The sequence below is a fragment of the Tubulanus polymorphus genome, chromosome 12 (genome assembly GCF_964204645.1).
Source record: "Tubulanus polymorphus chromosome 12, tnTubPoly1.2, whole genome shotgun sequence".
NCBI lineage: Eukaryota > Metazoa > Nemertea > Palaeonemertea > Tubulaniformes > Tubulanidae > Tubulanus > Tubulanus polymorphus.
This window is the reverse complement of record NC_134036.1, coordinates 2590581-2611688: the sequence shown is the minus strand read 5'-3', so window position 1 is coordinate 2611688 and position 21108 is coordinate 2590581. Positions and strand designations below refer to the sequence as shown.

Below are 21108 nucleotides of genomic sequence, written 5' to 3'. Positions count from 1 at the left end.
TGATTTGATTTCTTCTCATGATTCAATCTTTGCTCGTCAAAGTAATAGCAATTTCCTTGGAAATTGACCCATCAAGAAACTCCAAATACAAAAATCCCTAACCCAGCTGTAAAAGGCTCAATATTCAAACATCTTGTCGAAGTTAGGTACTAAGATTAGGTCCATTTTTGACGAGTTCTTCAATTATTCATTGCACCAAAAACGGCTCTAAAGCAGGGTAAAATGTCAAGACAAATGAATTATTAATTCATTTGCGGTTTTGAATTTATTTGTGGTTTTGTTCGCAAAATTAAATAGCTGGGCGATAATGGACTTTAATTTCGTAATTTCTAACTTTCACGGACAAAACAGTCGTCACCGTAGCCCGCCCGCCAGGAGAATGAACCGTCTAGTGCTGCCAAAACTGACAGGAACAATATAGTGATTTTGAATTTGACCACTCGGTTGAAAAGCGACTTATGTGTGGAGACTCAACAATGTGAAAAAACAAATTTCTAGCCTAAAAACGTCAATTCAAGCGACGTTTTATCTCATTTTCAGCGTCGAGACCAGTTTTCAATTAGGTAAGTGTAATTAAAAGAAAGTTAGTTATAACATTTAATGTATGGAAGCGCGTGACACCTTCTGAATAGAGCGCTACAGCTGATAAAACCCGTCAAAATTCACCCCAACCCGCGTGCGTGTCGTTCCGCTTTCCCTGACCCTCGCTGCCCTATTACACTCTCTCAGACCATTAGTCAAAGCAATTCTACTATTTCTGAAATGTATGTTTCTTTGAAGTATTTTACTGAGTTTGGTACATTTAGATAGCGGGTGGGTAGGCTAAGCTAGACCTCTACTCTAGGGCTAGGCTTGGAGGCCAAGGAAGTTTATACTCCATTTTTTTACCATTATTCGGTTTATAGAGTAATTTATAAGTGAAATGTAATTCGAAACACAATTTAGATGCAAACAAGAAAACAATGTCCATTTAGGCTTGATTTAGAACGTTATTTGAATGTAATTTGTTGTGACTTGTAAATGTAATTTATAATCTGTTGATATTGATGTTTTGTTTTTTTTCTGCTTCATTTTCAGTGAGTTGTATCAATCAGTACCGGGCGACGATGGCTCAGTTCGGACAAGTTGTAATCGGTCCGCCTGGTTCCGGTAAAACGACGTACTGCGCGGCCGTCTGTGAATTCCTGCGCCACCTAGGACGCGACGCGATCGTCGTTAACCTCGACCCTGCTAACGACTCAGTACCGTACGCCAGTTCGGTCGACCTTTCCGAACTCGTCTCGCTCTCTGACGTTATGGACGCGATGCATCTCGGTCCGAATGGAGCGTTAATCTACTGCATGGAATACCTCGAACAGAACCTCGCGTGGTTAAAATCGAAACTTTCCGCGTTTCCAGGACGATACGTTCTGTTCGACTGCCCCGGACAGGTGGAGCTATACACGCATCACCGATCAGTTAAACGCGTGTTCGAATCGCTGGTCGACGACTGCGACTATCGACTGGTCGCCGTTCACCTGGTCGACTCGCATTATTGTAACGATCCGTCGAAGTTTATATCAGTATTGTTGACGTCGCTATCGACGATGTTGCAGATATCGTTGCCGCAAGTGAACGTTCTTTCTAAAGCCGATTTAATCGAACGCGGAGGTCGTTTGTCGTATAATCTCGATTATTTCACCGATGTTCTCGACCTGTCGTACATTCTAGATCATCTAAACGTAAGTATGATTCACATTATCACAGGATCTAAGCACTTGACGATTGCCCGGGACATGTTTATTTTTGTTAGGGCGATTAGGGTATCATTAACACATGTCAGGTGTCTCTGTAGGGCAAGTTGATTTTTTGAGGGGGTAAGCGAAATTTCGGATGTGCACTGGCAAGTGGCCTTTATTCCTTAGATCGAATCCTGTAATCAGAGAAACTATTCTTGATCCAGTTCCACAGAAAAAGCTCAAATTATCCTGTTAAATTCTTAGCGGTCATATTTTTAGATTCACGAGGTCCATATGACTCCTTGATTCCTTAAATCTCTTTCTAAAAGGAAAATACTCTTAAAAAGGTGTTTGAAACTCCTTTTGTTTGAGCAAAATATCAGAAGCTCCTTCAATTTTGAGAAATACTCAATTTCTACTTTTTGGTACAGTCGGTACAATCCAAATAAACTTTTTATTCTTTCAAAAATGTGGGATTTTATATTTATTTACCCTCTCACTTTCTCCGTATTCTGATCAAATACCAACTCATTTTCATTTGTTTCCTTTCAGGATCATCCATTTTTCAAAAAATTCAAAAAACTCAACGAACGATTGTTAGGCGTCGTCGAGGACTACAGCCTGGTGACGTTCGTCCCGTTGGACGTTCAAGATAAACAAAGCGTTCTGCGCGTAACGCAACAGATCGACACGGCGAATGGCTACGTGTTCGCGAGCGATGCAGACGAACGCGACGTTCACAAGTTGTTGTCGTGCGCGGTCGGCGCGGAATTCCAATACGAGAAAATCGCCAACGTACAAGAGAAATATATGTCGTCATCGGACAGCGGCTGGCCGCCACCAGAGGGAGCCACATCTGATCGACAGGAACCGATGCAGGACAATCGCGACGAATTGTGAAAAAAAATCGTTTAAAATGTGAGTGTGAAAAAAATTTAAAATTCTAACAAAAAATTTTTTTATTTCGTTTTTAATTTCTCTGGTTCATTTTGTTTGATTTCGGCCAAGTTTTGGTTTAAGAAACGTTTTTTTTTTGTGAAGATTTTTGTTTCGAAATATTGAAAAGATCGTTGAAAAAACTTCTGTTTAGAGATTTAAGACATCAGCCTTTCAACCGTCGCTCCTTTGTCCGAACTAGAACATCTGTTGATAACTTACAATTTTGGGTTAAAGAAAACCCTGAAAATAATTCAACATTGAAACGAACATTCGTTTTAGCTACCGGTAGCTAGCTAGCTGTTTTTGTTTTCTTTATTCAAGCATCACTATTATATGTACAAGATTTTTCTACTGATAATTCATCGTCGTCATGGTAGTAGAAGACCGAAGCGCCACCTACGTGTAACGCGTTTCATCGCCCGGTGTCGACGCAGTTAAACATATAACAATTCCAGTCGGGTCTCGCCGATCGTTTCACTGACAAAAGAAGAAAAATATGTTCATTTTTTATTTTACGAAAATGTAAGCTTTTTGTTGTTAACTGGAATAAGCAATATTGGCTATCTACAAACCTTGCTCGCTGTTCAAATCTCTTTTCTCATTTTCATCTAAAAATACACAAAACGAAGACTTATTTCTTGAATGCGTGGAAACCGGTCAACAATATCGGTGATAACCCGTCTCTGAGGGAATTTTAACTAGTTTCGCTCGGAAACTTTCAGAGAAAATGGCTGCCCTCTATGACATCGAAAAATCCCCCTTTGACATCATCAAATAAGCCTGCAGAATAGATGGCTGCCTCCTTTAATTCCCCAATCATCATCATAAAATTGACACAGTATTCATAAAACCTCCTATGATATCATTGACAAGATGGCTGCCTCTACTAATCCTCCTATGACGTCATCGAATTGTTGTGGTAATTCATCAAAATTACTACCTTCATAAAATCGCAGTATGACATTGTCAAATTGATGCGATAGTTTAGATAATTCTCATAAAGATGGTGTATTGATCCCCCTATGACGTCATACTCACTGGCTACAGTTTTTTCTGGATCTTTGATTGTGATTCTCAAAGGCATTGTGTCTTTTCCATATTTGGCGTTCACCCCCTCGACGCTGAATAACGCGACTATCACTATTATTCCTACTGCCGCCAGTAACATCTTCATCTGCATCTGAAAATATTCGATGAATTATCAAAGTTGGTTCGAATTACAATACCATCGATATTAGTGGACAGTTTTCAGACCAGTTTCATGGACAATATTTTCCCTATTCGTATGGACATTGTCTTCCTGTTTACATTGAGTTTTTGCCCTGTTTACATTGACAGTTGTTGCCCTGTTTACATTGACAGTTGTTGCCCTGTTTACATTGACAGTTTTTGTCCTGTTAGGAGGAATGGTTTTGTCCAGTTTGCATCCGGACATTTTTACGAAAATAGTTGGCGATAGTTTTGCATAGAGTTGAAATGGATGGTTTTTTTACGATGAGAAAAGATGTAATAAAAATCTTTGCGGATGTTTGAAATCTCGATGAATAACGTTGAAAATCTTGTCCCAAAGCGATGAAATTCCTTGCGGAAGTTAATTTATTCCTGTGAATTGTCGTATATTCTAAAGTTAGATGAAATCTAAATCCTACAAAATTCCCCGACCTCCAAGTCGGTACTCGGTTAACTCTTTAAAAAAAACTATGGTCCAAATAGAACTCTGTTATACGGAGTCTACTGTAGTATCGCATTTTCTTAACGGAACATTTTTTTCAAGGCTTTAAAATTGTCGTACTCACCTCGTGTGTTTGTTGGCTGTTATCTCCTTCCTAGTCCGTAGTATCTCGAGTTCCAACCAGCGCTGACGATTCCTGTTCTCACCTGCTGCTCTCCGCTGTCACTCTGTTGTTTAAATGCAACCGGGATTCGCGCTGTTGTCCCATGCAGACGAGACAGATTGAGAAAAAAACTACTCATCAAACTATCGTTGTTTAAATCGTAGTATCGCGAAGATTGGTAGAGAATTGATGACGCTCGAAGCCGAAGATTAGTATAGATTTAATGAGTCCATATCTCGAGAAAGGAGAGACGAGATAAAACCAAACGTCGATATTCAATTGTGACGATTTTGAAATATCGTTTAAACGTTTTAAGAACGCGTCAACTTGATATTTAATTCGTGCTTCGTTTCGGTCGGGAGCCGAGCCGTTTTGTGCGTTAATCGTAAATTCATTATTTACGAAAGAAATTCAATCTGAAATTGGTCAGATAAGTAGTTAAGGCTAAACAAAAATGATCCCTTGTTGCTCCTAATCGAATGGGTCAGTTTTATTAACCGCAACACTGAAATTTGTAATCAGTTCATTTCTATAACTTTCGGATTTGTAATTTTGTAAACTGCTATAAAATTTGTAATCAGTTCATTTCTAATAGCTGCCGGGTCTGGCTATGGTTAGTTTGATCTCGATTTAAAAATATAGTAATGTACAGACTAGATAGACAGCTAGGTCAACTTTTAAGCTAAGCAGAAATGAGAAAAAATTGTTCAATCATCTGTTAGCCTAATCACCGCGTGCGATGCAATATTTACAAAAAAAAAAGTTTTCTCCTCATTCCGTATTCGCGAAGATAAACGACATGGTGATTTCTATGAAAACATGAAAAAAAAAATTGGAAAATGATGTTCCTCCTCTCTCCTCTCTCTTGTCTCGTTCCTCTCCTCTATTTCGATGATTGCCGACGTTTTTCAGTTGCAACAGATTTTTAGAATTGTGTCGATCCCCATCCTTCTTCTCAATGTCATCATTTCCGAAAAAAATGAAAATAAATGATATATAACGTTTTTTCTTTTTTTTTAATTAGTCTTTTTATTACGACATTTTACACGGAATCCATCTGAATCGTACGTGGTGACCAGGGTATTTCTTGAATATTATAGAAATCCGCCCTCTTGAATTTTATGGCGCTTTTCTTGTTTTTCATTAAGAATGACGTAAAGCAAAAATCGAAACTGATCGTGCATGTCGAGGGTTTCTGGCGGTGTAGCGGGTGTTTATTTTTGCTGATCGGGTAGCGCGTGACAAGGGTCTCTGGCGGTGTAGCGGTTGCTTATTTTTGCTGATCAGGTGTTGTTGATAGTTTCTGGCGTTGTTGCATCCTCCCCCGGCAGGGATTCGAACCTGATGGCATCGAGATTGCCACGGCACGAAACCCTGCCATAATCGACCGTGTGCGCAGATACATGCGCAGTTCAGATGATGTGATTTTTAGCCAATCAGAAATCCCGTTTTATTTTAGCCCGGGTTTTTCCCATTTATAGTTATTCCTTGAAATTTACCTCAGCGATAATACAACGAGCAATCTGATTGGTGCCGCCAGTTTTCGTTCGGAAAGCTGCGCATGTACATGCGCACCCGGTCTACTGATGCAGGGGTTCGTGCCGTGGCTGAGTGTAGCGATGCCATCAGGTTCGAGTCCCTGCAGAGGGAGGATGGCGTTGTTGCGGCTGTCGTAGTTTCTCGCGACGCCTCCAGGCGGCGACCGCGTGCTTGTAGGTCAACCGGACGACTCGAGGGTTCAACAGGAACGCTACTGTCGTAACTACACTAGAATACCCTATGACGATTATAACAAATATCTTCAGAATTAGACTATCGGAACTACCTGTGGCAATCAGCACCGTTGTCAACCAGATAACCAGACAAGATGTCGACATGACGACAAACATTGGTATATGAACTGATATCAGGTTGCGAATCCACGGCCGGCTGACCCCATGAGCGAATACTAGATAGACCGTGAATATGAATAGGGCTAGATTGACCAATAAGACAACGCCTGTTTCTATACCCAGCGTATAGATGGCGATCGCGTCGGTGGAGAGCTCGCAGAAGCCGTCGATGTTATAGATGTTCTTGTAAAGCGTGGGTACGATCGGGCGAAAATGTAAAAACGCCGTGGCGCCGACTATCGGCAGCGGGGTGAACCAAGTGTAAGCCAGGTACTTGAACGTGGTGAGAGTACGCGCGCTTGGCCGCTGGAGGTCGCCACTAGCGGCGTGTTGGAGCTCGCGTACGGTGGATACGGCCATCGCGTTTAAAGCGACGAATATCGCCAGCCAGGCGTAGTGTTTACCAGCAGCGTACAGATCGCAGACGACACTGTCTCTACCGGCGACAAATTGATTCGATAGTTGCAGTACGTTGCTCAAGATGGCCGCCAGGCAGACGTTGAGGAACATGTAACTGGGCGTGGAGGATTTCAGCGCCGGCACGACGGCGTGGACGACCACAACGGCCAAGAGACCGACGATAGAGGTCGCCCCGCCCGTTATTTCGTGCAGGTTCATTTCGATGTTAAGTGCCTCCGCCATTATTTGAACAGCGGCCGCCCCCTGGTGGTGACTCCCGCTCCCTCCTCTGTTTATTGTCCCCAGTACTTTGTTGCGGGTACGCGTAGTCGCGCATTCCGTGTAAGCCGCAGTGATTCGTGTGTGGTTTCCGTACAGTGGCGCCGCCTTCATTAAACAGGTGTCCGCCTCGACGGAGCAAATCGTGCCCAGAAACGACGCATCGTTTGACGACGGTGACCAATACAAACTGAATTTCGAGTTAGTACCGATAATGAACTTGCGACTTCTACACGTGACTCTAGTCGGCGACGCGGCGACTTCTGACGTCACACGCTGCGTGATGTGCAGAAATGTAGCCGTCGGTGAAGAATCGTCGCCGCTAGGGGTCGCGTTAAACACGCATCGCAACGCGGCGCGTTTCGTCGACATCAAAATTTCGATTTCGTCGATCGTGCTATAGTTCTTCGCCGCCATTACGAGCGGTTTCATGTACAAGTGCGAGGTCAAGGTCACGTTAATTTCTATCGCCGAACCGGACTCGGAAACGGACTCGGCGTTTCGGATTGTTAGCGAGTCGACTCCTCGCCGCAGTCCGCATCGGTATTTCTGGACGATGAACTCCAGCGGCGATTCATGACGTCGTGACCTCAACGTGACCTTCGTTTGTACGGTGACCTTGACATTGACGGATCGTTCATCCAGCGTACACGTGTTAGAGTCGTTTGGCTGCGTGCGATACCCGAACGGACATCCGTACTCAGTACAGTTACTGGTCTCGTAGTTGTAAACTAGCGATCGGCGGTAACAGGCTTTCTCTAAATCAGGGCGAGGCCGTTCAATGTCATCTAACGGATCGTCCTCGTCACCAAATTCGAACATCGGGACAGTCGCCCGCGGTGGCGCTACTGACGGATTCGGACGCGGGCAGGCTAGTGTGTCCGGGTCGACCGCGGCGCCGTTGCTGAGACACGTGATACAGAACTGGTTTCGATACTCGACCAGTTGTCCGTTGAGTATTTGAGAGACGGGTTTGTGTATGCCGTTACAGTAGAGACAATCGGTCGTGTTGCGAGCGATGGCGAACAGAACCGCGTAGAGCTGAGCGGCGGGTATCGGTTTCATCGGCTGATAGAATCCTACCCCGTTAAACCTGTACCACCATTGGGGCGAGCATCGTCGCAGTATCGACTCGGAAGCGTCACCTGGTGGCGGTTTTACGAATTTCAGTAGGCAATTCGGAGGCAGTTTCCTTCCGTGTGTCAGATTCATTGCGCCACTTGTCAAATACTCCAAGAGTTCGCTGTCGTTCCGGTAGATGTCGCTGTGGCAGTATAGGACCGGTTCGCCTAGTGGTTGTACGGCGGTTTCACCGTGACACGCGGCACAGTGCTTGTTCCGATACGGTAGTCCGGTTCGTTGTCCGATTACCGGAATACCGTTGCGGTAGTCGTCGTCCTGTCCGTTGTCCGTACACAGCGCCCTGGCCGTCGTGTCCGGGTATTCAACCGGGCATACACCTACCAGGAAATAATGGTAGTCTTCGGTTGCTATGTTGCCGTCGTCGTTAAGGAAGGGGATTGTTGCGCAGGTCACGTGTACGCGTTTGTGCATCACTTCCGTTCGTCTGGCCAGGTCATCCGCGTTGGTGATTTGAACGCAAGGTACTTCCGGGCAACAATGGCCGATCAGGTCACAAATTGAGTCGCAGTGACATCCGGGTTCTTTATCGTCGGTTTGGGGGCAGTAACTGATGCTGGTAGCGCCACCTTGCTTTATCATGACCGGTGTCACGTATTCTTGATTGGTTAACGTCGCATTGGTCATTTGCGCAGCCACCGCGGCAAGCACGGCTAACCAAACTTAAACAGAAACAAATAGTTTAGAAAATTGTCTTTGTAGTTTTTTGCTTCAGTTAGATTTTTGCTAGAATTATAATTGGTTACTAATGACGACCTTCTCATTCTCAATAACTTCAACGATTCAGTGACATTATGATTAGTTACTAATGACGACCTTCTCATTGTCAATAACTTCAACGATTCAGTAAAATTATGATTAGTTACTAATGACGACCTTCTCATTCTCGATAACTTCAATGATTCAGTAAAATTATGATTAGTTACTAATGACGACCTTCTCATTCTCAATAACTTCAACGATTCAGTAAAATTATGATTAGTTACTAATGACGACCTTCTCATTCTCGATAACTTCAATGATTCAGTAAAATTATGATTAGTTACTAATGACGACCTTCTCATTCTCAATAACTTCAACGATTCAGTAAAATTATGATTAGTTACTAATGACGACCTTCTCATTCTCGATGACTTCAACGATTCAGTAAAATTATGATCAGTTACTAGTGACGACTTCTCATTCTTAATGAATCAATATGATACGATTAGATAGCTTACCTGTAACAGTCAGGAGGAGACGCGAGTCTTGTGGCGACAAATCCATCTTTATCAAACGGATTAGACAATGAGTTTGACTGATGATGCGCAGGGGATGAATCTTATATAGAACTTGGAACTAGTTTCACTAATTGAGAATTCACGTTTTAACTGCGCCTTCGCGTGACAACTGCTGAAAATGTATGGCTTTTTCGTGTTAACTTTCAAACTCCACCCAATTCAAATCAGCGTCTTCTGCGCTCTTTACTTGACTCTGGATGCAATCAGTTCCACAATATTGTTTAATATAATATAAGTTTTTATTTGACTCTGGACCCAGTTCCACAGTTTTGTGGGTTTAATTTGACTCTTTAGTCCAGTGCCGCAGTTGTGTGGGTTATAAATTTGAATCTGGACCCAGTTCCGCAGTTGTGTGGTTTAATTTTACTGGACCTATATTGGCCACTGTAGTGTGGGTTTAATTTTACACTGAATCCGGTTCTACAATTGTGCGAGTTATACATTTGGTTTCCGATATCGTGTGGGTTTATAGTTTGACTCGTTGTGTTGGTTGCTTGCAGTTCCACTGTTACACAATTTTGTGACGTACCACCTATCGATCTACTGTTAATTTACGTAATGCTGTTTCCTCACACTTAGAGCGCGAGGAGGCAAAAAGTTGAATAGTCTGTGTAAAAAACGCCATTGGAGGCCCTTTTACGAAGAGATTGAAGTGTTGAAGTTAGTTTATGTACGACCGAATGTCGGTATAAAGTCGTGGTGTTTTCCGTTAATATCGAATCTAAAAATCGATAAACCGGTTATCAGCTGTTTGAATCAAACTGATGAAATGTGAAAATTCTTAATAATCATTAATAGGAATTCTAAGACTAACAGAGCACCGGCGTGCCGTTTAACGCCGCTGACTACGATCAGCTGAACGGTACATCGTTTTACGACTAAACGATAGATGGCACCACGGGTTACTTGGCAATTACTTGGCGCATTCTAGTTGTCAATTTGTGGTTTAACGACTGTCTTCTGCTGGAATAAACGGCACACGGTGTCTTGTTTTAATTACTACTTTCAAACTCAACATTACCCAATCTTTAGTTTCGGAAAAACAATTTCGACTTTTTCTCTGTCGTTTCTCAAGAGCACGTTAAATTTTTTGCATGCGAGGCGTTTCTGGCATCGGATCCACCACTGAAGTATCCATTCATTTCAAACTTTGGAATCTAGTTTTATTTCTATCATAAAGTAGGGATCTATCATTTATGTGATTGGTAGATTTCTTTTGATTTGGTTTGATTGTTGTCCCTTACAAACCTGCCACACCTGCCAGGAGCGAAACATGGTCCACAGTTGTGTGGGTTTAATTTGAACGTGGACCCAGGTCCACTGAAGTGTGGGGTTTAATAATGCACTGAATCCGGTTCTACAGTTGTGCAAGTTATAAATCTGGTTTCTGACATCGTGTGGGTTTATAGTTTGACTCGTTGTGTTGGTTGCTTGCAGTTCCACTGTTGATTAATTTTGTGAAGTACCACCTATTGATCTACTGTTTACTTACGTAATGCTGTTTCCTCACACTTAGAGCGGGAGGAGGCAAAAAGTGAATGTAGTGTGTAAAAACGCCAGTGGAGGCTTTTTACGAAGTGAGTGGAGCGCTGAAGTTAGTTTATGTACGACCGAATGTCGGTATAAAATCGTGGTGTTTTCCATGAAACTTGAATTTTAAATCGATAAACCGGTTATCAGCTGCTTGAATCAGACTGATAAAATGTGAAAATTCTTTCCAATCCTTAATAGGAATTCTAAGACTAAGAGAACACCGACGTGCCGTTTGACGCGGCAGCCTACGATCAGCGGAACGGTAGATCGTTTTACGACTAAACGATAGATGTCACCACGGGTTACTTGGCAATTACTTGGCGCATTCTAGTTTTCAATTTGTGGTTTAACGACTGTCTTCTGCTGGAATAAACGGCACACGGGGTCTAGTTTTAATTACTACTTTCAAACTCAAAATTAACCAATCTATAATTTCGGAAAAAAACAATTTAGACTTATCCCTGTCGTTTCTTAGGAGCACATTGAATGTTTGTGCATGCGAGGCGTTTCTGGCATCGGATCCACCACCGAAGTATCCATTCATTTCAAACTTTGGAATCTATTTTTTTTTTAATCTTAAAGAAGGGATCTATTATTTATGTGATTGATAGATTTCGTTTCATTTGGTTTGATTGCCGCCACACCTGCCGGGAGCGAAACAGGGGTTTGAAAAATATTCGTGAGATATCGCGGGATATAGCCGAAATGTCTAAAGAACTTTTCATTTTCGGTTTAATGATTTCTGTCTGTAGATTGACTGGTTGATTTAAGAACTTTTTGTCCTTGGTCCAGTTCCACAGTTCTGAGTTAAGATTTGACTCTGGGTTACTCACGACTGTGGAACTGGGTCCTTATTTGTCAAATTATACCCCCCCCCCCCCACCCCGTGCATTCAATCTTAATTTCAATTTTTTGTTTTTAATTTCAGAAACGTCGGAGACAACGTGAACATAGATATCTTGGACATTTCATGGAGTTCGCCTCTACACGGAACTTTGAACTCTTTCACCGAATATTCGACACAAAGAACATTCGAACACTATCCACCTTCTGATAGACGAAGTCTTCTTATGTTGCGCGATGCTGTCAACAGGTGTATTGCGTTCTGATGCCTTTCGGCGTGAGTAACAACTGATAGACAGCGATCTGAATTCCTCTACCTTCCTCCTGAAGCGGTAGACGAATCGTCACGCTCTGGTGAGCATAAAACGTCCGGCATTCTCTACCAGTCAAATTCTACTTTATATCTTGTTCTTCATTACTTGCCATCTACCGGGTTGAGATAGGAACAAGTTCCTGTCTCTCCCGGTAGATGGCACCATTTTTTTTAACCAAAATTAGCTTAAGCAATGGACAAATAGGAGTTCCCCTGTTGGCTGCATGTGTGCCGCTATAGCGTAGTTGGTAGGGTGCTGGGCTGCTAGCTGAAAGGTTGGTGGTTCAAATCCCAAAATTTTATTATTGGTCGTTGTAGTTTCAATAAAATGTTGAATTTGACTTTTGCAAACAAGCTGTAAGAAATTCTTAATTTGAATTTGTAAATTGAATAAATAAAGTCGGTTGATTTGTATTTCTTTGCGTTTTTGTCCTTCCTTTTTGACTTCATCCTTTTCCTTTGAGCGAGTGTTGTGAGCGGAAGTGTCCTTTCCAGAGCAAAGGGTCCGAGACAAAAGAGAGTGAGTGGAAGAGTCCTTTCCGGGGCAAAGAGATTTCAATAAAGTCGAGTAATTTAATTTACGCTTATTTATTTACGTTTCTAACATGCGGCAAAACGGACAGGAAGTAAGTTTATTAGTCGGAGTAGAGTCTGCGTCTCGAGGTTTGAAGATGTTGCTGTGGTCGGAGTAGAGTCTGCGTCTCTAGGTGGTGCTGAAGTCGGAGTAGAGTCAGTGTCTCGAGGTTTGAAGATGGTGCTGTAGTCAGAGTAGAGTCTGCGTCTCGAGGTTTGAAGATGGTACTGTAGTCGGAGTAGAGTCTGCGTCTCGGGGTTGAAGACAGTGCTGTAGTCGGAGTGGAGTCTGCGTCTCGAGGTTTGAAGATGGTGCTGTAGTCAGTGGAGTCTGCGTCTCGAGGTTTGAAGATGGTGCTGTAGTCAGTGGAGTAGCGTCTCGAGGTTTGAAGATGGTGCTGTAGTCGGAGAAGAGTCTGCGCCTCGAGGTTTGAAGATGGTGATGTAGTCTCGAGGTTTGAATATCTTGCTGCTGTCAAATTAAAAAAGATAAAATAAACAAAATGTCAATCAATCATAAAACCGAAGTCAAACTCGGTTCTAACTAGAACTGGTTAAAGACGAAAAAGGCGGTAAATACCTAACCTGATCAAATCGGCCTCATCAGCAATCTCTCTTAGTTAGCCATACTCTTGTATTTCGAAATTGACATCGCACCAGCAGCAGTCTGTGTTCTCCCAGGTATCTGCTCCGTCCCAGCAGCTGCAATCATCGCATTCTTTTCGGTGTCCTAACATCATCGGCCGCTAAGTTGTCCGCTTGAAGCCACACGTTCTTCACGCCTTGTTGGAGAGCTCTTATAGGTTGACCTTCATCTCTGAACATCAGTTCTCGGACTGGCACCGGGAGGCTCGAACTGCGCTATTAATACCTACGTCGACCAATCAGCGACGTTGCATCATCGAGGCGACCGGAATGGATCAATCAGAAGGCTCGATCGCGCATTCCTGTGGCAGACCCGAGTCCGTGACGCTAATCCTCGAGAACCATTCAATTCGTGGCAAACATTTTCAATGGGGCTTACAGGTCATCGAGTTTAATTCGACTATTCACCGAGGACACATATTGTTATAGATAAAATATCGAATGCGATGATTTTAGCTTAAAGTTTCATGCTGAAATTTTATCTAAGCTATCCAACAAACTTTAGAGTAGACATCCTCCCTATTTTGTCTATTTTTTGAACTATATCACAAACTCAATCTGACTGTTTAAGAATGTTGCACCAGAACGTTTGAATTTTCCTTAAGGGTTTGTGCAATGACGCGGCACTATTGTGCATTGGAGCGTATGTCAGATCTCCAGTGAGTGATTCTCTATTGGATAGTCGCTTTGAAGCCGAATTTAGCCAGTTTTATACATACGTTCGCCAGACATCACCGCTTGCAGAGCTACTCTGACTGAAATCTGGCAAAGTTTAAAAAATATTTAAGTTTTGCCATCACTTGAGGAATGTACTAATCGGAGACTAATCGCCGCATTACCTACGGAATTCTAGCTCGGATTTTTTCAGTTTCCCCGAGGAATTAAATCAGAAGTACAAAATTTTCCAAACCCTCACCAATCAACTTAAAATAACAAACTAATATTGTAAAAAAGTCGAAGGTCCCTGGGGGAATTACTCCGCAACCTGGACCGGCATTGTGGGATAAATAAATAATTCAGCCAGAAACGACTGAATTAAACATAATTTACCCCACGCCAGATATTTTGTAGGACTCACGCATTAGCAACCTCATTCCAGGGAGGACAGCACTCTCGACTCGCCCGCTTACCGGAGATCAATTGCCACATCCTGACCCGCCTCCTCCGAGACTCGAACCTGGGCCACAGCGGTGACACGCTAGTCGCCGACCGACTAAGCCATCCGGTCCGCCCGATTGTGATCGGTAAACATTTACAGATATTCGCCGACTATTCACGTGAGGCCACCATGACATCTCAATAGTCGAAACCAATCGACCACCACAAGAGAGGATTTTTCACACAATTCCGTCGACGATTCGGGTTTCGACGAGATCGAATCGAATGGGGGTGCCGTGCATGAAAATTTTACAGTAACGGTACATCGAATTCCTCGCGCATTCTGCGGGCAATATCACTAAGAGATAGAGAGGGGGAACAGAGACCGAGAGAGAACACCGGAACTGGAGAACAGCCTAATCAGAATAAAAATAAAGCGTATATCAACAGGAGAAGAGTCTTCCAACGTTTTCATTTCACTACCACCAGGTTGAATATGTAAACATGATCGAACGCGTATACGAAAAGCATTTCAAGTTTGAATCATAAAAACTTTCGATATGTTTAACTTAGTAATATAGGTATTACTAAGTTCATCTCGAAAGCGGCTCGTGAGAATCACAGGTGCAATCCGTTTTTCGACTAACGGGGCGATGATGATATCAAGAACGTTTACTATGTATATCCGCAGGAGTTAGATCCGCAAAACTGGGATCCCGAAACGGATGACGATATAAGAAGTATGGTATATCATCAAGATCAGGGGGGAGGTGATCAAGTCGTTTTCGAAGAACAAATCCTCGACGGAGTCGTTACGAGGATAAAGCTAAAACCCGGAACCAGCGGGGTGAAACACGACTTGCTCTTGTTTATAAACAGTATAAAAGACATAGTGCATCTTAAGGTAAACGAGTGTTTATTAGCGCTTAACGGAGTGGAGCGGTATATAATGTGTACGGTTTTCAACTAATTTGAATATTTATCAACCAAATGTTCTCTATGTTTCAATTCCCATTATTGATGTACCCTTTTATCTCTTCAGGTTCAGATATTCGCTGTTCGCTAGGCGATCGTGTGTATGCAAGTAGAAAAATTTGGAAAGGAGAGAAACGTATTGACATTCGTTTGTTTGACGTTAACGAACGAGAATAGAAAATACCCGACTAAAACCGGTATTCCTTTTGTTCTGTTGGAATACACATATCTAAAGTTTAATTCTCCTGACATCGATGAAGCAATTGAAAAAGGAACGAAAGGGAGAGAATCAAATAGATTATTGCATGCACATCGGTCGACATAAATTTGTTTCTGTAATCAAACGAGAAAATGATATTGTGGTCGACATTCGCCAATTTTATCGATTCTCGGATAATGATGAACTCAAGAGATCAAAGATGGGGATCGTACTTTCAGTTCAACAGTGGGATATTTTCAAGACATTAAATTTTTCTTCATTTGCTCCGGAGTTAGATACTGATCCGCAGCTAGATTTTATTCTCAAAGTTATATTCTCAACAAAGATGAAACGATTATATATGAAGGTCTTGGTACGCTCTGGAAAATATGGTAATAAATTATTACTGGTATCAGGCGAGTAATCTAAATCGTTTGAAAGTAATTACGGTGCTAAAGTTGTGAGAGGAATTCGCAACCGGGAAGGAGAGATTATAAAATGGACCTATGAAACACTCGCTGACCCAAGTTTTTCAATATCAAGAACGTTTACTATGTATATCCGCGGGAGATAGATCCGCAAAACTGGGATCCCGAAACGGATGACGATATAAGAAGTATGGTATATCATCAAGATCAGGGGGGAGGTGATCAAGTCGTTTTCGAAGAACAAATCCTCGACGGAGTCGTTACGAGGATAAAGCTAAAACCCAGAACCGTCGAGGTGAAACACGACTTGCTTTTTGTTTATAAATAGCAAAAAAGACATAGTTCATCTTAAGGTAAACGAACGTTTATTAGCGTTGAAGTGGTATATAATGTTTACGGTACAACTAATTAAAGAAGTAGGGGGGGGGGAGTAAATCAAAAATTAGCTCACTTTTGTAGTGTTACCCAAGAATTATCAATGATCGAGGATTTCGACGACCAATTTCACATTGCGCTACAAAGAATTCTAACTTTGTTAGAAAAACACAATAATGAGGGAACTGGGTGGGTATTTGATTGGATATCTTCGTGTATTTTGAACATAGGTGCATTTCAACCTTTGTGTGCGGGGAGCTTTATTCCAACCCCTTAGAAAATTACAGTCCTCAAAGTCAATTATTAATATCCGTAACGAAGATGAGAAATGTCTCCTGTGGTGCATTCTTGCATCATTGCGTGAAATGCCAACTAATGCGCACAGGGTAACGAAATATAGCGAATATCAGGATGAACTCGATATGGTTGGAATCAATTTCCCCGTGGAAATTAACCAAATTAATAAATTTGAAAAGCAGAATAGTATTTATATAATATTACCGTCATTGGTCTTCACATAAATTGTAGATAATACCAGGGCCATTATTATTTCGAAAGAACGGCTTTAGTTAATTATTCTTGGGAAAGGCGGGGAGAAACAGTTGCTGTTGGATCGAGAGGAGACACACACTGGGAGATGAGCCGGGAGGAATTTTAGAGATATATGTAATTATTATTTTTGGAAGAGCTATTGGACAGACAAAATTGTGAGGTAGGGAATTGATAAAATACTAGTATTGTATTATCATATTTAAATCCGGAGTTCCATCTTGTTCTTCGTTTTTCGGGTTTCTGCGTTTGCGGTCGGCTTTCTCGCCAGGGACAGTACAGTACAGTCTGTATGGGGAGATGACCGAGGGTACAGTACAGTCAGTCTGTATGGGGGGATGACTGAGGGTACAGTACAATCAGTCTGCAAGGGGAGATGACTGAGGGTACAGTACAGTCAGTCTGTAAGGGAAGATGACTGAGGGTACAGTACAGTCAGTCTGTATGGGGAGATGACTGAGGGTACAGTACAGTCAGTCTGCAAGGGGAGATGACTGAGGGTACAGTACAGTCAGTCTGTATGGGGAGATGACCGAGGGTACAGTACAGTCAGTCTGTATGGGGAGATGACCGAGGGTACAGTACAGTCAGTCTGCAAGGGGAGATGACTGAGGGTACAGCACAATCAGTCTGTAAGGGGAGATGACTGAGGGTACAGTACAATCAGTCTGCAAGGGGAGATGACTAAGGGTACAGTACAGTCAGTCTGTATGGGGAGATGACCGAGGGTACAGTACAATCAGTCTGCAAGGGGAGATGACTGAGGGTACAGTACAATCAGTCTGCAAGGGGATATGACTGAGGGCACAGTACAATCAGTCTGCAAGGAGAGATGACTGAAAGTACAGATACAATCAGTCTGGTAAAACGGTGGACACCCTTCAGGAGAAAAAAGTGGAGATCGACTTTTGTAATGAAATGTAGAAACTGAGGCTTGCCGTAGAGTAGGTTTTAGATAATCTCCATCTTATCATCTTCTGGTTGTGGCTTGATTTAGAGGAGTGTGAACCAAGAGCGTGCTGCATGTGTGAAATATACAAGAAAACATACAAGGTAGTCAATGAATCTACGATTTTAATTTTCGCGCATGATGTTCGTCTTGAGATTTCGGGTCTGAAGCCGGGTCTTCTTGTTCATCGTCCTGCATCGACTGGTGTTGGTCACTGGTGTCGTTGATGTATCAGAACACACTTCAACAGAGTCACGAGGAGATCAACGATTTATTTACGGTCTCCGTAGAGAACGTTCGTCTGTTAACGGTTATGTGCAGTTGATTGATAAAAAGCAAATCACCTACTTTCACTCGAGCACGTTTTGATATTGACAGGGTTTTTCTGATTATTCTTTCAGTGCACTGCTGGCCATTGCTGGGTCATTATTGCTTCTGCTAGGGCGTCGTTTCAATTCACTGCTGGGCCGCTCTGCTAGGTCATCATTGTAATCTGCTTCTAGGGCGCTGCTTCAGTTCACTGCTGGGCCGCGCTGCTGGGTCATCAAGTAATCTGCTTCTAGGGCGCCGCTTCAGTTCACTGCTGGGCCGCGCTGCTGGGTCATCATTGTAATCTGCTTCTAGGGCGCCGTTTCAGTTCACTGGTGGGCCACGCTGCTGGGTCATCTATAATCTGCTTCTAGGGCGCCGCTTCAGTTCACTGCTGGGCCGCGCTGCTGGGTCATCAAGTAATCTGCTTCCAAGGTGTTGTTTCTGTGGGATTACCAATACCGCGTCCTGCTGAGCTGTGTCCTGTTAAAATCATAAAGAACAATTCAGATCAGATGTTGAATAATAAATATATACATTTTATCGCAATTCAATATAAGTAAAGTAGTGAAAATAACACATTGCATTGCAATTCATTATAAGTGAAAGTAAACAAAAAAGCTTCATAAAACAATGAAATTGATAGATCTTGTACGTTGTATGACTATGCTCTTACCCCAGGAATTAAACTGCTGAGTCCGATTTCAATAGCTTTGTTATTCTTCTTTTATTGGCATTCTGTTAGATGTGTCGGGTGACAATAAAACTCAGATATCAGGGTACCCGTATTGACACTGAAGTTCTGCCAAATTCTGATGAGATAGCTTCCATCAGTGCGGTACCTGAATCATTGAATTAAAAAGGGAAACATCAATAAAATGCAAATAGAAAGACGCATGTCATAGTAGGTTATTAAAAATTATAATCTATTATTTTGCCAGATGGGACACTTGCAACTATAAATGCTGAATTGCGACCTTTGTATCAATATCATTGTGTTTAACAAAAAAACCTGGCATATCAAAAACTCAATCACAATTCATCATTATCAGTAAAAGTAAATGAAAAGGACAAGTTTTATGAACCTTTGATAAAAGGTATTCAAAACATCATGATCTAGAAACTGGAAAACATGACAACTGTATGCGGTAGTGCCGTCTACAATGACATTCAAAAACTACACAAGAACTCAATACGACGTTGCCATTTAGCATTTAGTTCCGAGTTAAGATTTGACTCCTGAGTTAACTCATTGAAAATGTAGCAGCCATTAATAACCCGCCTCACCCCTTCATTTTAACCACCCAGTTATTATTTTCTATTCCGACAATAATGTTTAAAAAACCTTTCAAAACTAAAGACATGCTTAAAAGATATCGCCGCCAATCCCCTCAAAAATAATGACAATTCACAATATTCATCTATGCTAACATTTTAGGTCGACATTTAAAAAGAATGAAGCCAACATTAATAAAACTGTGCTTTGATCGAAATAAGTATTTTCAACGGCATCATTCAAGAAATTCAAAAACCTCATTCTTATTTTCAAACTTTCTTTTCAAAATGAATTTGTCATAAAATAAATGTTAAAGTGACCGAGAAAAAGGAAAAAATTTACTTACACAAGAAGAACTGTATTCTATTCGATGACACGACACTGACACTAGGACCTGTCCGGTCTCGAGTTTTCCATCTTCAACGACGTCCCGTTTTACGCAGAGCTCGACATCATCGGCGGTACCAGCGGCGGCAGCAGAAACAGCACCATGCGGTCGGGATATTCATGATCAACAGGTTCACCTAAGTATCTTTTCGAGTTGATGGCAGCCTGGTTCACGAGACGATGGAACAGACCCTGTTGCTCCAGTGGCGTCTGGGGCGCAATGCGGTTTGAACAGTTCAGATCGAGACAAGCTGGCGCACAATGATTAATGTTCATGATTTATTCATCCTACTATATGCAAGTATCATAAACTCGGTAGGATAATGGAGGACGTATAATCTAGTTTCTTAAGTCCGCATGGAGCGGCGCGCAACAACCCGGGGCGACAATGCATCGTATAAATAACCTCGGAGTAAGAAATAAAGCAACAAAAGCTTACGATATCTACCCCACAACAGGTGTTCAATAAAATTAGACTAGAATTAGAATTAGTTTTCGAATTTACGTAGAATGAACTCCAAGGTTTGGCCATTGGCGTCACCAGGATTTTTTGGGGAGTTCGTTTTTAGGAATTGATAAGAAGTAATGAAAAGTTAACCTTTAAAGTAAAACAAAAAATACGTATTATCAGGCAACACAGATATTTATAGTCTAGGAATGAAGTCTCCCGTAAAAATTTGCAGTGATAGTAAAAATATCACAGACATCCTGTCGCCAGAACTAGAATATCTATAGAATTATATAAAATTACGTCATTCGATCTTTAAATGGTCAAAAGGGATCAGAACTAGTCAAAACTATAGATAGAAAGCAAAATAAAACGGAAAATAGCAATATCATAGTAAAGAAAGTGTCGATTCAAATTTTATGGATCTACGGACGGAACATTTCCCACAGGAATAGAGGGGGTCTGGGTCAGAAAATGTTTGAAAATTTCGTATGCAAGCAGGCGCGTTCGGCCACGAGCGTCAGCAACTAAATGCCGATTATTACTAAAAATGTAAGTCTAGTACCTAGCCGTCGTTCCACAAACAACGTAGTACGGAACCCGTACCCAACGACTATTCAGACTTACTAAAGATGTACACCTCAAAGTTCACGTTCGGAATGTAATTCATAATGTTATTGTAGTTATATGTTCGGTATTCTTACAAGTTTACATCCATCGTGTATA

At 42.0% G+C, this 21108-nt stretch overlaps 1 protein-coding gene and 2 long non-coding RNA genes across 3 annotated transcripts; 1 reads left to right on the top strand and 2 right to left on the bottom strand.

Moving 5' to 3' along the window:
• Positions 1-452: 452 nt before the first annotated feature.
• Positions 453-12572, top strand: LOC141914008 (GPN-loop GTPase 2-like). Its single transcript, XM_074805252.1, has 4 exons — positions 453-563; positions 1078-1721; positions 2271-2636; positions 11944-12572. The coding sequence occupies exons 2-3, from the start codon at positions 1107-1109 to the stop codon at positions 2616-2618; spliced, it is 963 nt and encodes a 320-aa protein (XP_074661353.1). The 5' UTR covers positions 453-563; positions 1078-1106; the 3' UTR covers positions 2619-2636; positions 11944-12572.
• A 171-nt stretch (positions 12573-12743) lies between these two features.
• LOC141914048 (uncharacterized) lies at positions 12744-16489 on the bottom strand. Its single transcript, XR_012620686.1, has 2 exons — positions 13330-16489; positions 12744-13216 (listed from the first exon to the last, which is right to left on the bottom strand). It is a non-coding gene; the product is annotated as an uncharacterized LOC141914048 (long non-coding RNA).
• A 1845-nt stretch (positions 16490-18334) lies between these two features.
• LOC141914096 (uncharacterized) lies at positions 18335-20937 on the bottom strand. The gene is made up of 3 exons (XR_012620696.1): positions 19894-20937; positions 18948-19113; positions 18335-18754 (listed from the first exon to the last, which is right to left on the bottom strand). It is a non-coding gene; the product is annotated as an uncharacterized LOC141914096 (long non-coding RNA).
• Between the last annotated feature and the right edge of the window lie 171 nt (positions 20938-21108).

Coding starts and splice junctions, on each gene's coding strand:
- LOC141914008 (XM_074805252.1), top strand. CDS start 1,107: ATGGCTCAGTTCGGACAAGTTGTAATCGGTCCGCCTGGTTCCGGTAAA. Junction 1,722..2,270: donor ACATTCTAGATCATCTAAAC/GTAAGTATGATT, acceptor GTTTCCTTTCAG/GATCATCCATTTTTCAAAAA.